At 38.2% G+C, this 20,049-nt stretch overlaps 1 protein-coding gene across 4 annotated transcripts in view; it reads left to right on the top strand.

The window, feature by feature from the left end:
* TXK (TXK tyrosine kinase) overlaps nucleotides 1-20,049 on the top strand; it is a 57,293-nt gene that overhangs the window by 29,601 nt on the left and 7,643 nt on the right. The window contains exons 6-12 of one of the 4 annotated variants that reach the window (XM_045183083.2): nucleotides 686-748; nucleotides 2,000-2,054; nucleotides 8,876-8,955; nucleotides 9,909-10,036; nucleotides 13,648-13,722; nucleotides 15,642-15,813; nucleotides 17,638-17,854. In XM_045183083.2, coding sequence (XP_045039018.1) covers nucleotides 686-748; nucleotides 2,000-2,054; nucleotides 8,876-8,955; nucleotides 9,909-10,036; nucleotides 13,648-13,722; nucleotides 15,642-15,813; nucleotides 17,638-17,854 — 790 coding nt within the window. The remainder of the gene's footprint in view (nucleotides 1-685; nucleotides 749-1,999; nucleotides 2,055-8,875; nucleotides 8,956-9,908; nucleotides 10,037-13,647; nucleotides 13,723-15,641; nucleotides 15,814-17,637; nucleotides 17,855-20,049) is intronic. The other 3 variants (XM_053923528.1, XM_045183084.2, XM_045183085.2) reach the window with 3 other exon arrangements.

The raw sequence follows: 20,049 nt of genomic DNA on the forward strand, positions 1-20,049 counted from the left end.
TTATAAAATACCACTCCCAAACCTCCTTAAGTATATTCATCCAATTTCATTCCTGCCTGTGGAATCCTGCATTATTTTAAAGAATCCTAAATTCATCACATAGCTCTATCTGAGTCTTTGGTTACTCCTTTGAAATCATTCTAATGACATGCACACAGATTTTAAATTTACATTTAATCAAAACAATATATTTACTTAAATTATTTATTGCTATAATAAATAAGTACAAAGCAACAAAGCTAACGCTGATATGATAGTGGTGAAAAACTTTTAGAAAACATGTAATTTATGTTCACTTTTAAGAATAGCCATTAAGCGGTTGTACTTTTCACAGGTATAACGTGTTAGTGAGCTATAATCACTATTCTCCTTTTAACACACATATTTCCTAACGTCATCCCTGGGGGCCCCTTTAAACTGACACCCTGCATCTTTGACTCTGTAACAGGAGGTCTCCGACTCATCCTGAAATTCCCTGCACCGTATTAATATTCATTAAAAAGTATAAATAATCACGGTTGAACATCATAGTTACTCTTATTCCCACTAGTGACCAGTAGTTATATTGTTTTATCTAAAATTGTCTGTAATTACCCCTATTCTCTCTGGTTCACTTGTTAAAGGTTCATTTTCACTTTAAGAGCATTAGTATTTTTAATACCCGGCCGTTTTAATTTCATGGCAGCTTTCTACTACTGGAGGTTAGGGGAAGTCCGTGTGACAAGACCGATTCCATCCTCAAAGTCAGGTATGAGTTTCATTCAGCCACCATCTGGCCCACCCACTATGACTCAGTGCATGGGGATACATGCCTTCTTCCTCCCCCTGTCCATAAATATAGCACTTCTGGTAATATTAGATTAGCTCTTTTTAACATCTTTTTCTGAAATGAAAGTTTTTCCATTGTTCTTTCTCTCTCCTTGGTTCTACCATTTCCTCTTTCTTGTACAATGTTTGCTTATTGACTAAGTATTGTCACACCCAACTATTTATTTAAATTACAATATTATTTAATTATGATAACTGTATACACTTCTGGTAATTCTAAAGCAATGATTTTCAACTAGTGTAGCAGAAGAATTTTTAAAATATGTAGTACCTGACTATTTAGCAGAGGACTGACTTCTTTTCCTTTAGATTGTCAGATAAAAAAACATAACAACAGCCAACACAACAACAGCTGTCCTGTGTGAATGAATCAAAATTATACCTATTCTTGTCAGATCAGCAAAAAATAAAATACCGTTTTGGTGTGCCACAGAATTTTGGTAATTACTTTATGTGTGCCGTGAAATGAATAAGGTTGAATATCATTGCTCCAATGATATTGTTGACATGTTTTATGCAGAGGTAACAGCAAGATCAGAGGAAGCAAAGGGCGTGGTGAATTCGAGGAAACAAAGAATCCCTCCTGGCTGAAGCTTAGTGTGTGTGCAGAGAATGAGGCAACAGCTAAGGCCGGAGAGGGCGTGTGGAGCAGGGTTGTATATTGATGGTTGCGCTTACTTCACCCAGCTGTGAACTTTACTACCAGTTAACATACTTAGGAAAGTCAAATAAGTTAGAGTGGGTTTTAATTTTGGAACAGTAACACAGCACATCCAAAAGCATGCAAATAAGAAGTTCCTGAGCAGAAAGAATCAGGTAATTTTTAGTTTGTCTACCAAAGCTCAGTGAAGTGTTTATTGAAGATGGTGACTTCCTAACCACACACATTTCATGGACATTTTCAGGAGGTTAAGTTGTTCAAAGTTGTATACGAAGTGTGTGTCAGAAAGTTGAACTGAGATATAATGGAATAAGCTAGATATTGCAATTATTTTAGTCTGGTAGACTAAATTTACTGACCCTAACAGTACAGTATTGTCTATCTGAATTAAAAAAACACTCAATTTTCTAAAAATCATTTCTGGAGTAAGTTCTTTAAAATAAGGAAAATAGAACAGGTTTTTTTCTGGAAAAAAATAAAATTTAAAAATCATTTTCATTGCTTTTACAGGTGGTACCATAGAAATATTACCAGAAATCAGGCAGAACGTCTTTTGAGACAAGAGGTAATTCAATTTATTCCTCAATCAATCTGTTTCATAATTTCTGAGAGAGGTACATTATAAAGAAAGACCTTACCTGATTGAAAAGTTTTATTACTTCCTGTTCTTTTTAGTTTTAAAGTATTATAACGTCATCTCTATTTTTTGATGTCGTAAACTAGTTCTTTGTATCAGATTATATTTTCTAGAGATTTTCATCATAATTTCAGAAGTGTGTTTTTCCTGAAGTGATTTCAACACCAACACTCTACAATCCTGTCTTTCACTCCGAAGTGCATCCTACCAGCACAGTGTACAGTAGAATTGCCCGTACGACTTAGCATCAATGCCAGTCAAATATACAACCTATCCTCATGAGCTTAGCGTAGGCGCATTAAAAACACAGAGAAAAATACACAGTGCTGCCCTTTCTTTGTCCTTTGGGAACAAAGGCAAGAGTAAGGTAGCCAAAATATCAAGCTCACATCAAAACTGCTCATTTAGGTCAAAACAAAATAAAACTGCATATAGTTTAAATTTCCAACTGACGGTAAAGATTATCTGTGGGTAAAAGTAGAGTCAAAACTAGAAACTAGGTGAGAGATATGTGTGTCATTGTGCACTGCTGTCGGATGTTGAGGAAATCTAGAAAGATAAGTGAGAAAGAATCAGTTCTGTAACTAAAAAACTCAATGCCAGTAACGGCTCAGGACTCAGGGAGGGTCCGCGTGATAGCTGGGGGATAGGTGAGCATGAGGGACCCAGACCCAGCCTCGGGGGGCAGGGCTGGAGGTTGGAGGTCAGGCCTGGCTTCACTGACTGGGCCTGACCTCTTAGTCCGCACGCCTGACGGAGTGAGACAGCAACTGTGGTATCTGCCTGGCATGGTGACTGCTGGTGGCTTCCTGGACAGGGATCTTTGGAGGTCCAGAATGAACACAGAAGATGTTATGACAGGCAGGCAGAAGTGGAGAAGGGCAGTCCAGAGGTAGATCCACAGTACGCAGGGTGATCTCAGGTAACATGGCCAGAATTGCTGGGCTGTGCAGGGTCAGCCCATTTTTTTCTGGACAATATAAGAGAAGGTAAGAAAATAAAATATAAGAAAAATAGACTTTACTCATTGTTCTGTAGCACTTGCCTTTTCAACTGACTAATGAATATTTTAAAAATACATTCCGAATACCAGTCTTTTGTCATGTGTTACAATTATAGTTATGTTACAATTATATTCTTCTGATTTCTGGCTTTAAATAAATTTTATGCTGTTTTATACAGAATTCCTAAAAATGTTAACATCAAATTTTTCAATATTTTTCTTGCGACCTCTACTTTTTTGTTTATTTACTCTAAAAAAATTCCTCTCATCATGAAATAATAAAGGAATTTTATGTTTTCCTTTAAATTCCTTTAAAGTTTTAAAGATTTGCTGTTCACATTTAGGTCTTTAATCTGTTTGGGGGCTGGGGGGGAAAGAGAGTTAAAAACATGAGGTGTGTCCAGAAGGTATCCAGCCATCTACTATGTAAAGGTATCCAGCCTTCTACATAGTAGAAGGTATCTACTATGAAAAGTAGAGACATTTATTGAAAATATAAGATTCAAGAAACATTGTACACAGGACAATGATGCCTCAGTCCCCTTCAAAGTAGGCGCCTTGGGGCCTCACACAGTTCTCCCAATTGCCATCAGCTGCCTTGTCATATTTTCCTGAATCTCATCAATGGTCTGAAATCTCTTTCTTTTCTAAGGTGATTTTAGTTTTGGGAAAAGTCAGAAGCCACAAGGTGCCAAATCTGGCTGTAGGGGGGCCAAGTCACCTGGGTGATTTGATGTTTTGCCAAAAAACTGCACAAGATGTGATGCATGAGTGGGTGAATTGTCGCGATGCAACTGCCAATCACCAGTTGCCCATAGCTGCGTCTTTTGAATCATCCTTAGTTTCTGTCGAGATTGTTAAGCTTAATGCAAAATTTGATGCAGGTTTGTTGCTCTACTCGCTCAGTCATTTTGAATGTGGTGGCCAACAGTACACATGCTCACTCAACAGTGTCTACTGCCCCCACTGACTAGTACAGTGAAGTTGTCCTTCATTCTTGCGCTTTGCAGTTCACTCCCCTTGGCTGCCAGGTTACATTAATGTTGCGCAAACCGTTCTCGTTATATTAATAATGGCTGGATTTTTCTGGACAGGCCTTGTAGACACATATTTTCCTATATATCATAAAATGTTTTTGTAATTTACATATCTTATAATTTTCATTAAAAAATATGCCTGGGTTAAATCCTGCTCAGTCATGAAGCATTTAATTGGTTAGAGTATCATCTTGATATGCCAAGGTTGCAGGTTCAATCCCCAGTCAAGGCACACACAAGAATCAATCAGTGGGTACATCAATAAATGGAACAACAAATTGATGTCTCTATCTCTCTCAGAAGAATCAATAAATAAGGGGAGGTGGGAGGGGACAATGGGGAGGAAGGGGGAAGGGTTGTCAAGGAACATGTATAAAGGACACATGAGCAAAGCCAAAGTGGGTAGGATCCAGGGTGGGAGGTGGGGATGTCTGGGGTGGGGAAGAGTGTTGGGGGGAAAATGGATACAACTCTGCTTGAACAACAATAGTAAAAAATAAAAAAAGAAAAAATAATATAAAATATTTAAAAAGATACTAAAATAAAAAATATATATTTCTGGTTTGGGTTTCCTAATATATTATCTAGCATTTCTCCTATTATGTTCAGAGGGAGCCAGGCTTCTAATTTTCTATCTCTTTGTCTGGTTTTAGTATAAAGGTTACACTAACATCCTAAAATGGGACCAACACCTTTGTCCCTTCTTCCAGTCTCTGGAAGAGCTGATTTTAGTTAGAAATTATTTGCTCCTTGAAGGTTAAATATATCTCTTGTAAAATAATCTGGACATGTTGCTTTTTCAAACCGATCTTTCCCTACTGATTTAATTGCCTTTTCTTTTTGAGATGTTTGATAATTTATCTTAGAGAATTGCCTATTTTATGTTTATTTTCAAGTTTATCACATAAATTATTTATAGATGCATCCTATAGTTTTTACTTATTTCATATTTTAATAGTATGTTCACATGATTCCAAAATCAAAAGGGTTTGAAAAGTTTTCTTTTATCCTGTCCCTAAGCCATCGGTTCCCCTTCCCATAGACAAACTGCTGTATGACTTTATTTTGTGTCCTTTCAGAGGTATTCAACACATACGAAAGCCAGTACAATTAGTTTTTGTTATTTTTATACAAATGGTAACATAATATATATAATCTTCTGTACGTTACTTTTTTTTACTGAATGACATATATAAGGAATTTTTCACTACATAAAATGTGGCCTTACTCATTTTATACCTACATAGCATTTCTTAGTTTGGATGTATCACAGTTTATTAAATCAATCCTTTAATTGGAAATGTAAGTAGAATACACTCTTTTGCTACTAAAACAGTGCTTCCACAGGTAACGAGCACAAGCAGGCTTCCTTCTCTCCTTTACGTGAGTATATGAGAAGGTTACATCCCCACCGATGGGAGTTCTGGGTCAAAGGGACTGTCCATTCCTAATATTGGTGGATAGTGAAATGCCCTCTATAAGACTTGTATCACTTTACATAACCCACTGGCAATGCGAGGGAGTGCTTGTTTCCCCACAACCTTGCCAGCAGGTGTTTTAATGAAACATTCAGAATTTCGCTCTCTGACATCCCATCTCAATGTGGATTTCATTTGCATTTTTCTTTTTCTGGGAATGTTAAGCATCTTTTTATAGAGTAAGTTTTATATATTTTTATTTTGTTTTCTGTGAGATGTCTGTTCATATCCTTTGCAAAATTCTCTCCTTGTTTTTGATGCTTTTCTCACAATTTATAAGACACATGTTATATTAAGCTATATTAAGGAAATTAGTTTTGGTGATATGTGGCAATATTTCCCTCAGTTTTTCAATTGTTTTATATTTCTTCTTGCCATGAATGATATTTGAAATTTATGTATTTGAATTTTTCAGATAGATTTTTATAAGGCTATAGGGTAGTGTCAGGTGAGACTTGCCTTTTCCAATACAAGGTTATGAAAAAAATCACCATGTTTCTTGATTATTTTAGTGGTTTTTGTTTTGTTTTACATAGACATGTTTGATCCACTCATAATTTTTCCTGATATATTGAGTGAGGCATGGATCGGACTTTATTTTCTTTTTCAGATCGTTGCTAAGTGTCCATCTTTTCTACACTGACTTGAGGTGCCACTTTCACCACCAACACAGTCCCCTGTTGGACTATATCCAGGCTTTTCACTTGGTCTCATTTGTCAGCCTGTCCCAGTGTGCTGCTGTTGTACCACTTTAAATACCGGGGCTTAAATACTGGCCTCTCTCATTCTTCTGTGTTTAAAGAAATATTCTAGATATATAGTTTGCCCATATACACTTCAGAATTGCTTTGCCTAAATTAAAAAAACAAACAAACTTCCTCTTGATTGCCTTAAGTTTACAGATTAATTTAGGAAAAATTGTTCAGGCATTACAGATATGACTGGGGTTTTGAGACCCATTTTTTTCTGGGGCCCACTTATTGATTATTCATACAGAAAAAAACTAAAATTATATCCCTACCTCAAGGAAAAATTAATCTTGGCTGGATGAAAGACCTAATAAGAAAAACAAATACTTTTGTTAATATTTAGTTAGGATTTTTGCATTGATACAAGGGAAGACTGGTTTGTAGTTTTACCTTTTGTGATCAGTCTTTGCCGTGTTGTTAGTATTTATATTAAGCTCACTTTATGCAAAAATTTAGAAGTTTTTCTTCTTTTCACATGCTCTGGATCATTTGATTAATCTGTGTGTCATTTCTAAAGTTTATGATTTGGCAACATCACAATGTGTAACTGTAGTACTTTAAATGCTGCAGCTCTTTTGGAACTTGATCCATTTTTCTGTTTAATAGGTCCATTAAGATTTCTAGCTCTTCTGGGACCGATTTTAATACATTTTATACTTTGCTAGTTAACTGTTCATCTTATTGAAGTTTTCAAAATGTATAGAGTCATTACAATTTTTTTCCTGGATCCTTGTGACTTATTTTTTTGATCAATTTTCCCATTTATTATTAAGTTAATTGACAATTTATCTATTTTATTGTTTCTCCTAAACAACCAGATTTTGAATTTAATTACTAGATATATATTTTTTAATTACTAGTTCCATTATGGTTTTGTTATTTAAATAATAATTTGTTATGAAAATAATTCATTATTTTCTGCTTTTGTTTTTATTACCATATTTTGCCATGTATAATGCACACTTTTTTGCCCCAATTTTTTAGGGAAAAATATGGATGTGCATTATACTCCTTAGTATAGGTAGTATATTAGTATAGGTAGTGCTAATTCTCTATTTATATAACGTAAAACAAAAGACGTTTTTCCTGAAAATTTGGGTCAAAAACGTGGTTGTGCGTTGTACATGACAAAATATGGTAATTCCTTTCTTCTACTTTATTTCATAGTTCTTATCCTAACTCCTCGGGTCAGATACACTTATTTGTATTCCTTTAATTGATGTAAATAATGTGACTGAATTTACTTCTGAATACTGCTTACACTATATAGCAGAGGTTCTGGTACATAGCATTTCCTTATTATTTTCTAGATATTTTTCATTTTTATTTAAATTTCCTTGAGTTTTACAAAACTCAGGGTAGGGGCTCTTTATTTTGGAGTCTCTATATATGTGTGTGTATATATGTATATACACACATACATACACACATACATGTATACCGTACATACATCTTTATCTTTTACATCTTGTGTCCCCTGCAGTACGTAGTGCAGTCTCTGCCCATGGTAGGAATTCAATGAGAGCTAGATTTTATCATTTTAAATGGTTAAAGGAGATTCTTGGGTTTGAAAATTTAACCAGAAAATGAGGCTTGTCTCTTGGTAAGCATCTGGGAGGAGGAGGAGACGGTTTGTGGGTTCCGTTCACCGCGAGGGCAGGCCAGGCCGTGCGGGCCCTGCAGTGCTCGCGCCACTGAGCGGCACTTCACAGGTGTGCGCGCTGGTGGCTTTGACAAGAGTCTGAGACATTTTCCTCTTCGCAAGTGCAAGCACACTCAGTAAACCGGAAGCGTTGTTAAATATCAAAGAAAAAATCAGACAAAACTGTCCAACATTTAAGATTATTTGAAAGCAATTCACAGCTTTGTTGAGATTTCCAAAAAAAGTTAGAGGGGATCCAATTCATAATCTAACACCAAACTTACTGTAATATTCTTCCCTCCTGCCCTTTCCCTTTTTGCCTTTCCCATGCCCCCAGAGTAGCTAAAACGGCTCTCCTTGCTCTTCTCTCCAGACTCCCCCAAATCTATTCTCTCTGCATCCTCACTAAAACGCTGGTCTCGTTTCCCACTCCCCACCCCAACGACTTCAGGTGTTTTTCTCACTTTCTCCTTCACCCCTGCCTGCCATTTTCTTTTCTTTCTTCCAAAGGACAATTCTCTCTCAGAATTCTTCCTACTTAGCAGCTATTGTGACCTATTATTCTGATTACTATATCAAAAATAACTAAGCAGTGGGATACAAAGTTGTTAAATGCAGGGTTTCTCTTAGAAAAATTGGGGGCAAAATTTTAAAATTCACATAAAAATTCTTTGTCTTAACTATATTTTATTTTATAGGTATTATTTCTAAACCTGTACTTATAAAAACAATCTCATCCTTTTATAGTAAGTCAGTAAAGCTTTGGTTTTCATTATTGAGAGGTAAGTTTGTCTTTCTTTCTAATAAGTAAACTTGCCCAATGAATGAATTGTTTTGCAGTCTAAAGAAGGTGCATTTATTGTCCGAGATTCAAGACATTTGGGATCCTACACAATTTCTGTGTTTCTACAAGATAGAAGGTAAGCAACTGTGATTTTTGTCACTTTAGAAATAATAATCCCGAGGACAATCCTTTTTAAGGAGACACCATCACTTAGAGAATGTAAACAAGAGCCTAGCCCAGGGAGCAGACTGCTGGACTGCAAATTAAGACGACTGACCAGTTCAAGTTGTGTTCCTCACAAGCTCTGTGTATGGCATTGGATGTTACTTAAGTTCTCATTTCCTTTTCTCAACCATCAAGTGAGGAGGTTAGATTAGCTGTAGCTGAGCTGGTGGTGCTTCCCTCATATCCCTTGGTCTAGCCTGTGTCTACCTGCAGAGAGTTTACCCGCACTCAGAAAGCTTCCTGTGTCTTTCTGCCTGAGCATGTTCTCTGGATGAGGGAACTCATAGTCCCCATGGCTAGGCTGAAAGTGTCTGAGAATTAACTTCTTAGGAGCGACCCTCCATCAGTGAGGAATGGGAGCTGGTGGATAAGCACCTCAACTTCTTTGCACTTTAGTGGGACAATTACAAGGTGTGTTCCACAGTCTTTCAGCTTCCTGTAAGGATGAAGCCCCAGTTGCCTGTAACAGAAGTGCTCATCAATACACTCTGTATTGGTTTTCCTCCCTTCTTTGTCTCACCTCTCCTCACAACCCTCACAATGCATTTCTTTATTCACCTAACCCATCCTTGATAGTCGATAAGTACTTTTGTGCCCATTATGAGATCTACTTTTTTTTGAACACTAGACTCATCGCCTAGACAACTTTGGCTGAAATTATATTTAATTCTAAGGCCCCAATAAGACAGCTGAGGAATTTTCCTGGGATGCTGAGACACCTGTTTAATTTAATCCAATCTGCTCGTCGCTGTGTAGTGTTGCTAGGCTAAGAGTTCTAGAGGTGGAGTCCTGTTGGTTAAGGAACTGACTTAGTCCCAGAGTGATCTTTTGCTTGTTTACTAATCCACATTTGATTGATCGTAGAAGCATGGAGGCTTCCGTCAAACATTATCAGATTAAAAGGAATGACTCAGGACAGTGGTACGTGGCTGAAAAGCACTTCTTTCAATCAATCCCTGAGCTGATCTGGTATCACCAGCACAATGCAGCCGGTAAGTCAGGAGCTTCAGGCTGGGAGAGTCGTGGGCCCAGGCTCTAGATGGGTAATGCATCCTTTGTCTTAGACACGTAACAGACATCCCTCTAAAAACGTGTAAGAGCTGGAAATACAATGTGCTTCTGAAAAATCGCTTCATTGATGCTTCTTTGTTCTTCTAGTCAGGGGGCAAGAGGTAGGTCAATTTTTAAAATTTCTGCCATGTTAGAAAAATGATAGATGACAGACAAGCAAAAAGCCATTTAGTCTTCATGCATTTTCCTTGACATATACACAGGGCTAAGTGTAATAGAATGTCCAATGTCCTAAACAATCATGCTTCCTTTTCTTTCCCCTATAAATTTGCTCTCTACTTTAGACTATTGCAATAGAAAATTATCCTTAAATCTCTCATTCTCTGTTGTTTCTTGTTTAGAGAATGGAAGAAGTTATACAAGACACAGCCTTCCCCTAATTACTTCTTGGCCTAAATGTGCTGGAGGCATATTGAGATCCTGTCCCCAGCTACTGTTTGTAATAATTGTTACTTGTGCCAACCTACCATCTATGGAAATATACAGGGTTCCGGAAAGTTCTACCACAATTACAATCATGTCTCTGGCCTTCAGCCCTCACCCAACCTGTGCGAGACATCTCTGAGCCTGTGGGGGAGTCCTCTCACCTCAGCATTATAGAATTTGGAACCACTGTAGCTTTTCATATTCTTTTCATACAGTACTTTTTTAGATTTCTCTCATGAAAAGTTGTGTTGACAAAAAAAGAAGTCTTTTTTGGAAAGCAGCCACTTTTCCATTATACTGTTTCTAAATATCAGGAATAAATCCAAGGAAATTTTTATCCACTTATGGGATGAGTCCACATGGGTATCCCAGAGTTCGGTTAGAGAGGAAGTGGCAGCATGCCCGAGTGGGCCAGGAAGGGCCTGTCTGTGGCTAGAGATAGACAGAACCCTTTGAGTCAGGAGACAAGTTCTGAGTTTTCTCCTTCACTCTTCTTTCCTCTTCCTTTAAATACAAAATTTAAAAAGAAAAAAGCAAACAAAATATAAGCAGAGACATTGAAGTTAAGAACAATCTAACAATAGCCAGAGGGAAGTGGGGAGGGGACAGCGGGGAGAGGGGTTTATAGGAACTACTATAAAGGACACATGGACAAAACCAAGGGGGAGGGTGGAGATGGGGGAGGGAGGTGGGTTTGGATGGGGTGGGGTGGAGGGATGGGGAGAAAATGCAGACAACTGTGATTGATAACAATTAAAAAAAAAGACTGGAGCAAACAATAAAAACAATGAAAAATAGGGCCCAAACAGTTAAAACTATGGCTGCTATTTATTAAAGAGAAAAGAAGTAGAAAAGACATACAGCAACAAGAAAGAATGGTGAGAGGAGAGGCATGGGGCCAGAAATAATTCATTTATTGCAGACTGACTTTGAGCTACTGCCTGTTGTAAGTGCTTTTATGTCTATTTATTTCCTGAATCTCCAGAGCAATCCTATGAGGCAGGTGCTATTGACGTCTCCATTTCACAGATTAGGAAACTGAGGCATGAGTTGTGAGGTGACTTGCACAAGGTCACACCGTTAGTTAGTATCTGCACCACACTATGAGCTCACTGAAATCTTTGAAGCCGTTGGAGCCACTGAACCCATTAAATTCAGACTTTGCATTCAGCTAGAGTCAAACCTCGGTTCTTGAACACCTCCCATCTGGAACAGTTCTGTTTTTGACCAAGTTGTTCATGGAAAAAATGTCTGGGTTTTTGGGAAAAACTTTGGTTCTCAACACAGCAACACTTTTCATGCTGACACGAGCATCTCTCAGGCGACAAAGGAGAGAATGCGTGAGCAGAAGTCAGTTTACGGCTAAACCTCGCGTTGTTCACATCTCAGGGAATTGTGCTGTGAATATTTTCGTGTCTTTTTTTTTTTTACTCTCATTGCTGCTTATTATTAAACACTTACAGTAAGTCTGGTATAGGCCCCTGCCTCTCCCTGTCTCCCGGGTCTGCACTAATCATTGCTCACTCAGACAATCGCAGTGGTCTCCTTCCTGGTCTTGTTGTCTCCAATGTGGCCTTCCCCTCGGTGCATCCTCTATACTATTGCCAGAACGATCTATTAAAAATGTAAATCTGAACACGTCATTCCCTCATATGGGAACTTTCCATGGCTCCCTCTCACCTGCAGGAAGATTTAACATTCCCTAGCATGGCTACAAGCCCTATTGATGGACATTAATCCAGTATGACTGGTGTCCTTATGAAAAAGAGGAAATTAGGCCCTGGCTGGTGTGGCTCAGTGGATTGAGTGCCACCGGTTCAATTCCCAGTCAGGGCACATGCCTGGGTTATGGGCCAGGTCCCCAGTAGGGGGCATGCAAGAGGCAACCACACAGGGATGTTTTTCTCCCTCTCTTTCTCCTTCCCTTTACCTCTGTCTAAAAATAAAATCTTAAAAGAAAAAAACAAAGCTTCATGAGAGCAGGGGACATCGGTATCTTATGCACTGCTGTCTCCCACCGTCTAGATAGCGCTTGGCCAATTCCAGGCCTTCAATAAGTGTTAGTTGAAGAAATAAACAATAAACGCTTGTTGAACTAAACTGAAATTGACTGTGTAGAATACTACAGTTGGCACAATCAAAACCAATATCATTTACTCTCCCATGCTATTAAAAAAAACCACAAAACTACTCTATAAAGGACACATGGACAAACCCAAGAGGGGGTAGAATCAGGGGCGGGAGGTGGGGATGGCTGGGGTTGGGGGAGAGTTATAGGGAAAAAAGGCAGAAAACTGTACTTGAACAACAATAAAATTTAAAACATATATTATGAGAGGACAGAAAGAAATTCTAAAGAAAATATACATTATCCTTTCCCAGTATAATGTTGGTGCAATATCTAATTGAAGATTAGAGAACATAGCTCATTGTCCTTCTTAAGAACCATAAAAAAACAATTAAAAATTCTAAGCCATCTTAAAAAAAAACTACTCTTAAAAAGTAGGATGAAATATGGTTACACTTAAGCATTGTTGGTGGTTGAATAAATTGGTACTGTCTTTGTAGACAACCTTTGATCAGAAAACCACATTTTAAGGGCTTTATCCTGAGGCAATAATTTGAGAGAGGCATACAAATATATATGCAAGATTACACAGCATATTTTACAATAGTGCAATCTTGGAAATAACTTTGAGATCTATTTATAGTCATTGACATGTGTCAATTACATATTGATTGTAAAAAGCTCATAGCAAGACCATTACATCTCTGTAAAACGTGTTGGATGTGTGTATCCTTTCAAATATGCATGTAGAGACTTTTGCCAAGATGTTCATCAAAATGCTAACAGTGTATCTCTGGATGCTAGTATTTTGTGAGGGACCTTTATTTCATCTTCATATGTTCTTGAGTTCTTTAATTAGTGTTTGATGAGAGTAGATTATTTTATGAAAAATGTCTTGCAAATGGGGAAAATAAGCAAACAGACTGAGTAGAATGCTTTTTTGCTGTATTTATGTGAAGAATGGTGCTATTTTCTAGCATATTATTTATATTAGTAAGTAGGCTCGAAATGGTGATTTCTCTTTCTCTTTCTCCCCAGGTCTCATGACCCGTCTCCGCTACCCGGTCGGGCTGATGGGCAGTTGCTTGCCAGCCACAGCTGGTTTCAGCTACGGTAAAGTATACGCACCTGCTCGAGTAAAATGTCCAATCCAGTAGAGAATTTACCCCAGTCTCCCTCTATGTTCTTTAAATTCTCAGCTCTCTGAGATGTCTATTGAGATATTTCTTCTCAATGTTTAAATCCCGCTTCTGAGATGTTTAAATATATGCATCTCATAAGGGCAATTTAAACTTTGGGGGACAATGTTTCAGATTTACTCTAAATTTTATTAGACATTACTAAGAGCCCTTTTGATAAATTACAGCTCTTTTCATTTGAATGTTTGGGCTGTTGCTCTCTGGGTACATGGGTGGCTGGGAAAAGACTGCTCCCCAAGAGAACCTGTTACTGTGAGCTGCTGAAAGTATCCACTTCACCTTTTTCAAGTAGAACCTGGACAGAATTTGATGTGAACTATTTTCTAGCAAATGTGTTATTTGCAAATATGTGAGACTGTGTAAGAGCCAAAGAATCCTGTTTTCTAATTCAGAGGAAACACTTTATTCCCTTAAACTTCTCTCATTAGTGGGACTCACAATACGCTGGGGAAAAGTGATGCTGTGTAACAGGTAACCAGGATGCAGGGCCTTTGTGTTAACTGAAATAGAGGGATGACCTCAGGGTGTTATGGTTACCTATTTATTTCTTTGCCCCATGAACATTACATATAATAAAAGTCCCACCATTAACAGTTTGAGTTCTGATGGTCCTATTTAATTTTTTAAAACTAAGCTGCTCAATTTTTACTGGCCAGAACAGTCCACAATCCAATCTGTGGCTTACATGTATTTGAGGAACGGAAATTTTACAGGTGTAATTATACCTGTTTTCCTTTATGGTTCTATTCTGTTGAATAAGTTATATGCCAATACCAAGGCCATGACTATGTTCTCCCATGTTACTTTTAAGACACACATGCTATTGGGAGGGGGAATAATTTGCAAATCTGGTATGGGTGCTATCAACCCTTAACAATTCTTTTAAGTGCATTATTTTAACTTTCCAGCAGATGGCGGTGTTGCTGTATAAAAGACGATACAAAGATTTGCTACTGACGAGTTTTGCCAGAGGGTTATTTTAAAAACATCCCTCCACTCTCAACTTTTCTCTATGGGATGAGAAATATGTAGTAACATAGATTTCACTTCAAACATACACTTACACATATATGTGGGCTAGGATCTTATCATAGCACGTATTTATTAGCTACATTGATTAGACTTTTTCCTAAAGAGAAGTCTTACTTGTCCACGGCAGAAAAGCCTGTTAGGAGTTGGAGGGGGCAATAGAAGGGACTGAAATGGGGACAGGGAGAGCCCAAATTTTATCTGTCTCAGCAATTTGGTCCCCAGGACAAAAACACACTGAAGACATAAATATTTTAGGTCCCAAGCCTAGTTTTTCGTAGGTTTAGTTAAGAAAGGCACAGAACTGTGTTTTATCCTGGTTCTCTCTGAAAAGAGGAAGCATGTTTTGATATCTATAATTCTTCTCCAGGTCACTCAAGTTTGTATATTTAAACTTGAATTCTGGAATTATATGTTTAAGTCACAATGAGAGTGTTAAAAATGATTGCAAGTCCTCTCCACTCATGTATAAATTTGTTAATCTCTCTATAATAAAAGAGATCTCAATAATTCCTACATCTTTTTTTTAAAAGATTTTATTTATTTATTTTTAGGGAGAGGGGAAGGGAGGGAGAAAGAGAGAGAGAAACATCAGTGTGTGGTTGCCTCTTGCACACCCCCTACTGGGGACCTGACCGGAAACCCAGGCCTGTGCCCTGACTGGGTATCAAACTGGTGACCCTTTGCTTTGCAGGCCTGCGTTCAGTCCACTGAGCTACACCAGCTAGGGCCCTACATCTTTGTTAGCTCTAAAATTTTAACAGGCTTTTCCCTACTTACGACATGGATATTTTCACTTTTCAGAAAAGTGGGAAATAGATCCGTCCGAGCTGGCATTTATAAAGGAGATCGGAAGTGGTCAGTTTGGTGTGGTCCATTTAGGTGAATGGCGGGCCCACCTCCAGGTAGCCATCAAGGCCATCAACGAAGGCTCCATGTCTGAGGAGGACTTCATTGAAGAGGCTAAAGTGATGACGTAAGTATAAACAACACCCAGGTAAATATCTTGCACTACCCTGGTATCGTGGAAAGAATGTGGATTTTGGAGTCAGTCACACCTGGATTTGTCACAGCCCTGCCCAAGCTAGTTGTGTGCCCCGGGCAAATTTTTAACCTCCATGTGGCCTGGATGAGTTATTTAAACTTTCTAAGCCTCAGTTTCCTCACCTGTAAAATGGGGGTAACAATACCTACCTTGCTGGACCAATGACTGAATTAACTGAGATAATCTAGGAAAGTAACAAAAACGTGTGTTCTTTTCAGCTCAGCTTAAATAAGTGCAACTTTTTTCCTTTTTCCAGAAGCAAAAATGTGGACTTTGTCTAATGAAATATAAGGATAAAGTATTTGTTTTCACAGGATTTAAGGATCCCGAGCTTTAACAGAGTGGCCCCTTGTAGTCCACTGGATGCTGCTCTTAACTGCTGTGGTTTCCCAGCTCGGCATTTTGGCTCAGTCGAACCCGTGGCTGTGTCTTACATCTGTAACCTGGCCTATACCAGGACAGGCCAATAATTTAGCACAAATTAAATCAATTTTCCTTAAGTATTTGTTTAACATTTACTTAGAGGAGCAACAATGTGGTGAAGAAGAAAAACCCAGATTACCTAGATTCTCCTTTATTACCTAAAGCAATTTACTTCTATTTCATACTTGCAGATTTCAACTGACAAACCAACCAACCAACCAAAAAAAAAACCCCAAAATAAAATAAAAACCCCAGAGATGATTAACTGGATTAGCTTATTAGTAGTGATACATTATATGGAGATATAGCAACTAATTATATTTATATTCATAAAATATATATATGGTAATTTTAATTTCTCTAAGAATTTTTTCACTTGTATCTCATTTCATTCTTTATTTCTACATCATCATATTTCCATGCTAAAAATTGTAGATCTTGAAAGAAAAGCTTTAACATTATAAGGTCATATTACACAGAGATATATAAAGTAAAAACTAAAAACACCCCAATCTTCTTGCCCCTCATCCCTAAGTGTTTTTCTCCAAGGGTAATAATACTGGTAGTAAAATATTTTAATTAAAAAATTTTTTATTACTCAATATTCTTTTCTTTCTTTCTTTCTTTCTTTCTTTCTTTCTCTCTCTCTTTCTTTCTTTCTCTCTCTCTCTTTCTTTCTCTCTTTCTCTCTCTCTTCCTTTCTTTCTTTCTCTCTCTCTTTCTTTCTTTTCTTTCTTCCTTTCTTTCTTTCTTTCTTTCTCTCTTTCTTTCTTTCTCTCTCTCTCTTTCTTTCTCTCTTTCTCTCTCTCTCTCTCTCTCTCTTCCTTTCTTTCTTTCTCTCTCTCTTTCTTTCTTTTCTTTCTTTCTTTCTTTCTTTCTTTCTTTCTTTCTTTCTTTCTTTCTTTCTTTCTTTCTTTCCTTCCTTCCTTCCTTCCTTCCTTCCTTCCTTCCTTCCTTCCTTCCTTCCTTCCTTTCTTCCTTCCTTTCTTTCTTTCTTTCCTTTCTTTCTTCATCAGTCACTCTTTCCTCCCTCTTGTCTTTCCAGAATTGATTTTTTTTGGTCTGGGCAACTACAGTTAGGAAACTTGAAACTCAAGGAACAGAAACTGCAAGATCTAGGCCAGGAGTAGCAACAATGAGGAAGCAAAAAATGTACAGAATGGAAAAGAGAAAAACAGAATCTGGGGCATGTAACATTGTTACATGTATCTGCAGTGACTTAGGCAGTTCTGCTTATACTCCGGACCCACTTTCTCGGCACATACAGTGGAGCCTAAGCACTTCGAAATGCAAAAACGGCTCTGTTCACTGGTGTATGTTTTTCTTCAACAGGAAATTATCTCATTCAAGGCTGGTTCAGCTTTACGGAGTATGTATTCAGCGGAAGCCTCTTTACATTGTGACAGAGTTCATGGAGAACGGCTGCCTGTTGAACTACCTCAGAGAGAGGAAAGGAAAGCTGAGGAAGGAAGTGCTGCTGAGCATGTGCCAGGACATATGTGAAGGCATGGAGTATCTGGAGAGAAACTGCTTTATCCACAGGGATTTAGTAAGTATGGTGCAATTTGGCTGATTATTTTGTGTATTTTATTCAGAAGGACATGACAATGTAGGACATTCAATACTTGAATAATGCATATGTTGGCTTAAATTTTAAAACATTTTCTTCTCCATGTAATTGTTCAGAAGTGTAACTTTATTTTTAATTGCCCACTCACTGGTGCTGTAGCCAAGTGAGGTGTTACCCTAAATATGCCTATAACTAACCAACCACCACACTAAATAACTAAGACTAATTTTCTTTTCTTTCTTCTCTTCCTCTCTCTTTTCTTCTTCCTTCCTCCCTCCCTTCCTTCCAATGATCAAATACAATATGTGCTGAGTGCCCAGGAAGTGCCCAGTGCTCTGCCAGGCACGGGAGATCCGGTAGCTAAGAAAAAGCTCCAGGGGTCGCACTGGGGTCAGATGCTGCACGCGGAGGTGGTTTGGTTCTAACAGGATCGCAGCGACATTATTGGCATGAGTGAGGAGCACTAGAAATACTAGACCATTCTGTTCCGTCATCTTCAGAGCTGTCCTACCAGAGAAAAAACTAAGAGCCAAGCCTTGTCTTGCTCCACATGCCTCTAGCTCTGCCCTCCTGCTTTGCTTCCTCCCCTTGAAAACCATTTTCCATCTATTCCATATGTATTCATGATATTCGTACTATTCCCTCTATGCCTTTGCATGTCCCATTTCTGAGTCCAAGGAGAATTCTATGAGAAATCCCTGATACTGTCACCAAAGGTAATCCTGTCTTCCATCTTCCGTGACCAGAATGACCATATTATTCACTATTCAGGCAGAAATATTTTGGAGAGGGAAAAGAGGCATAATTTCACTGGCCCCAGTGCACCGCTGCTTGCCCTACACATGACTTAGAACTCTCATGGCCTCTATTTTTTCTACTTCCTGATTGTTTATATTGTTTACACAAATGCTGGACTCTGAACTTCTTGCGATCAAAGTCTAGGAGCTTTTAAAACATCACAACATCCAGGTCATAACCTGGACCACCTGAACCAGGATCTCTGGAAGTAGGATCCAGCCATCAGCAGTTTTTGACAAGTATCCTGGAGGGTGCACCGTGCAGTCAAGATCGAGAACCACTGCCTTAGAGCTAGTCTCCCTGGGTTGAAACCCCGCCTCTGTTTCTTGCTAGCTAAGAAAGCTAGTTAACTAGAAAAGTGGTGTTGCTTATAGCACTTCCCTCATGTGGGCCTGTTGGGAGGATTACGTGAATGAATATGTATAAGCAGTTATAATAGTGCCGGCCCATAGGAAAGCTCAGCAACGCTACCCATTGCTATGACACAGCGAGACTGTTCTTCTGCACTCCCCCTTGCACGTTCCCCGGTCTCCAGCACGTAGCAGCTACTGAGAGATCTTGCAGTGGACAGATATAATGTCAATTCTGCCTAGCTCACTTTCCTAGTCGCTGCAGGTTTGCCTTTCCTGATGAGGGCTAGAATTCAAAACTCAGGTGATGGTTTTGATTTGCTCCAGGCTGTTTCTTGCACACTCTCCTGTCCTCAGTTTCCTCCATCATTGTTTTCTTTGGTGCTCTATTTGATCCACTCACATACCACTTAAAACATCTCAGCTCAGAAGGAGTCATTCCCCGCCAAGGGCCTGCCTTGTGGTCTGGCTTCGAGATCACTGCCAATGCTCGTTATCATCTTCCCAGCTGGCTCCTTCTGACCTGCAGTTTCAAGATCCTGCTGTTATTTTTGGACTAACTACACCACAGATTTGCTGAAAAGAAAAATTTCTATCAAACCATTGACCTATATGAGTCTAACCAGAACAATAGTTTTCTTGATTAGGTTGACTGAAAATGGATTGTTTGGTATCAAATAGATCATCTCTCCATTATATAGTATTTTATTTAGTTGACTGTGGTAATTTTGAGAAATGTAACAGTATCATTGTGAGTAGTTATGTTCAATGAGATATAAGTTTTAAAACACAATTTCTTACTTTTCATTAGTAATTGTAGGTCCCAAAGATATATGACTATCCTTTATTTTTCATATATATTGGACCTTCTTTTTATTTAAAATAAATTTAAAAATACACATTATTTTTTATATCAAGAGTCATAGTTTATCATCTCTTGAGTCCTCGTTAAGATGGAGTTAATATTTACTGAGGATACTTTCTGAGAAAGAGTAAAAATCTTAAAAAGGAAAAGTGTTATAATTT

This window comes from Desmodus rotundus, chromosome 4 (genome assembly GCF_022682495.2).
Source record: "Desmodus rotundus isolate HL8 chromosome 4, HLdesRot8A.1, whole genome shotgun sequence".
NCBI classification, from domain to species: domain Eukaryota; kingdom Metazoa; phylum Chordata; class Mammalia; order Chiroptera; family Phyllostomidae; genus Desmodus; species Desmodus rotundus.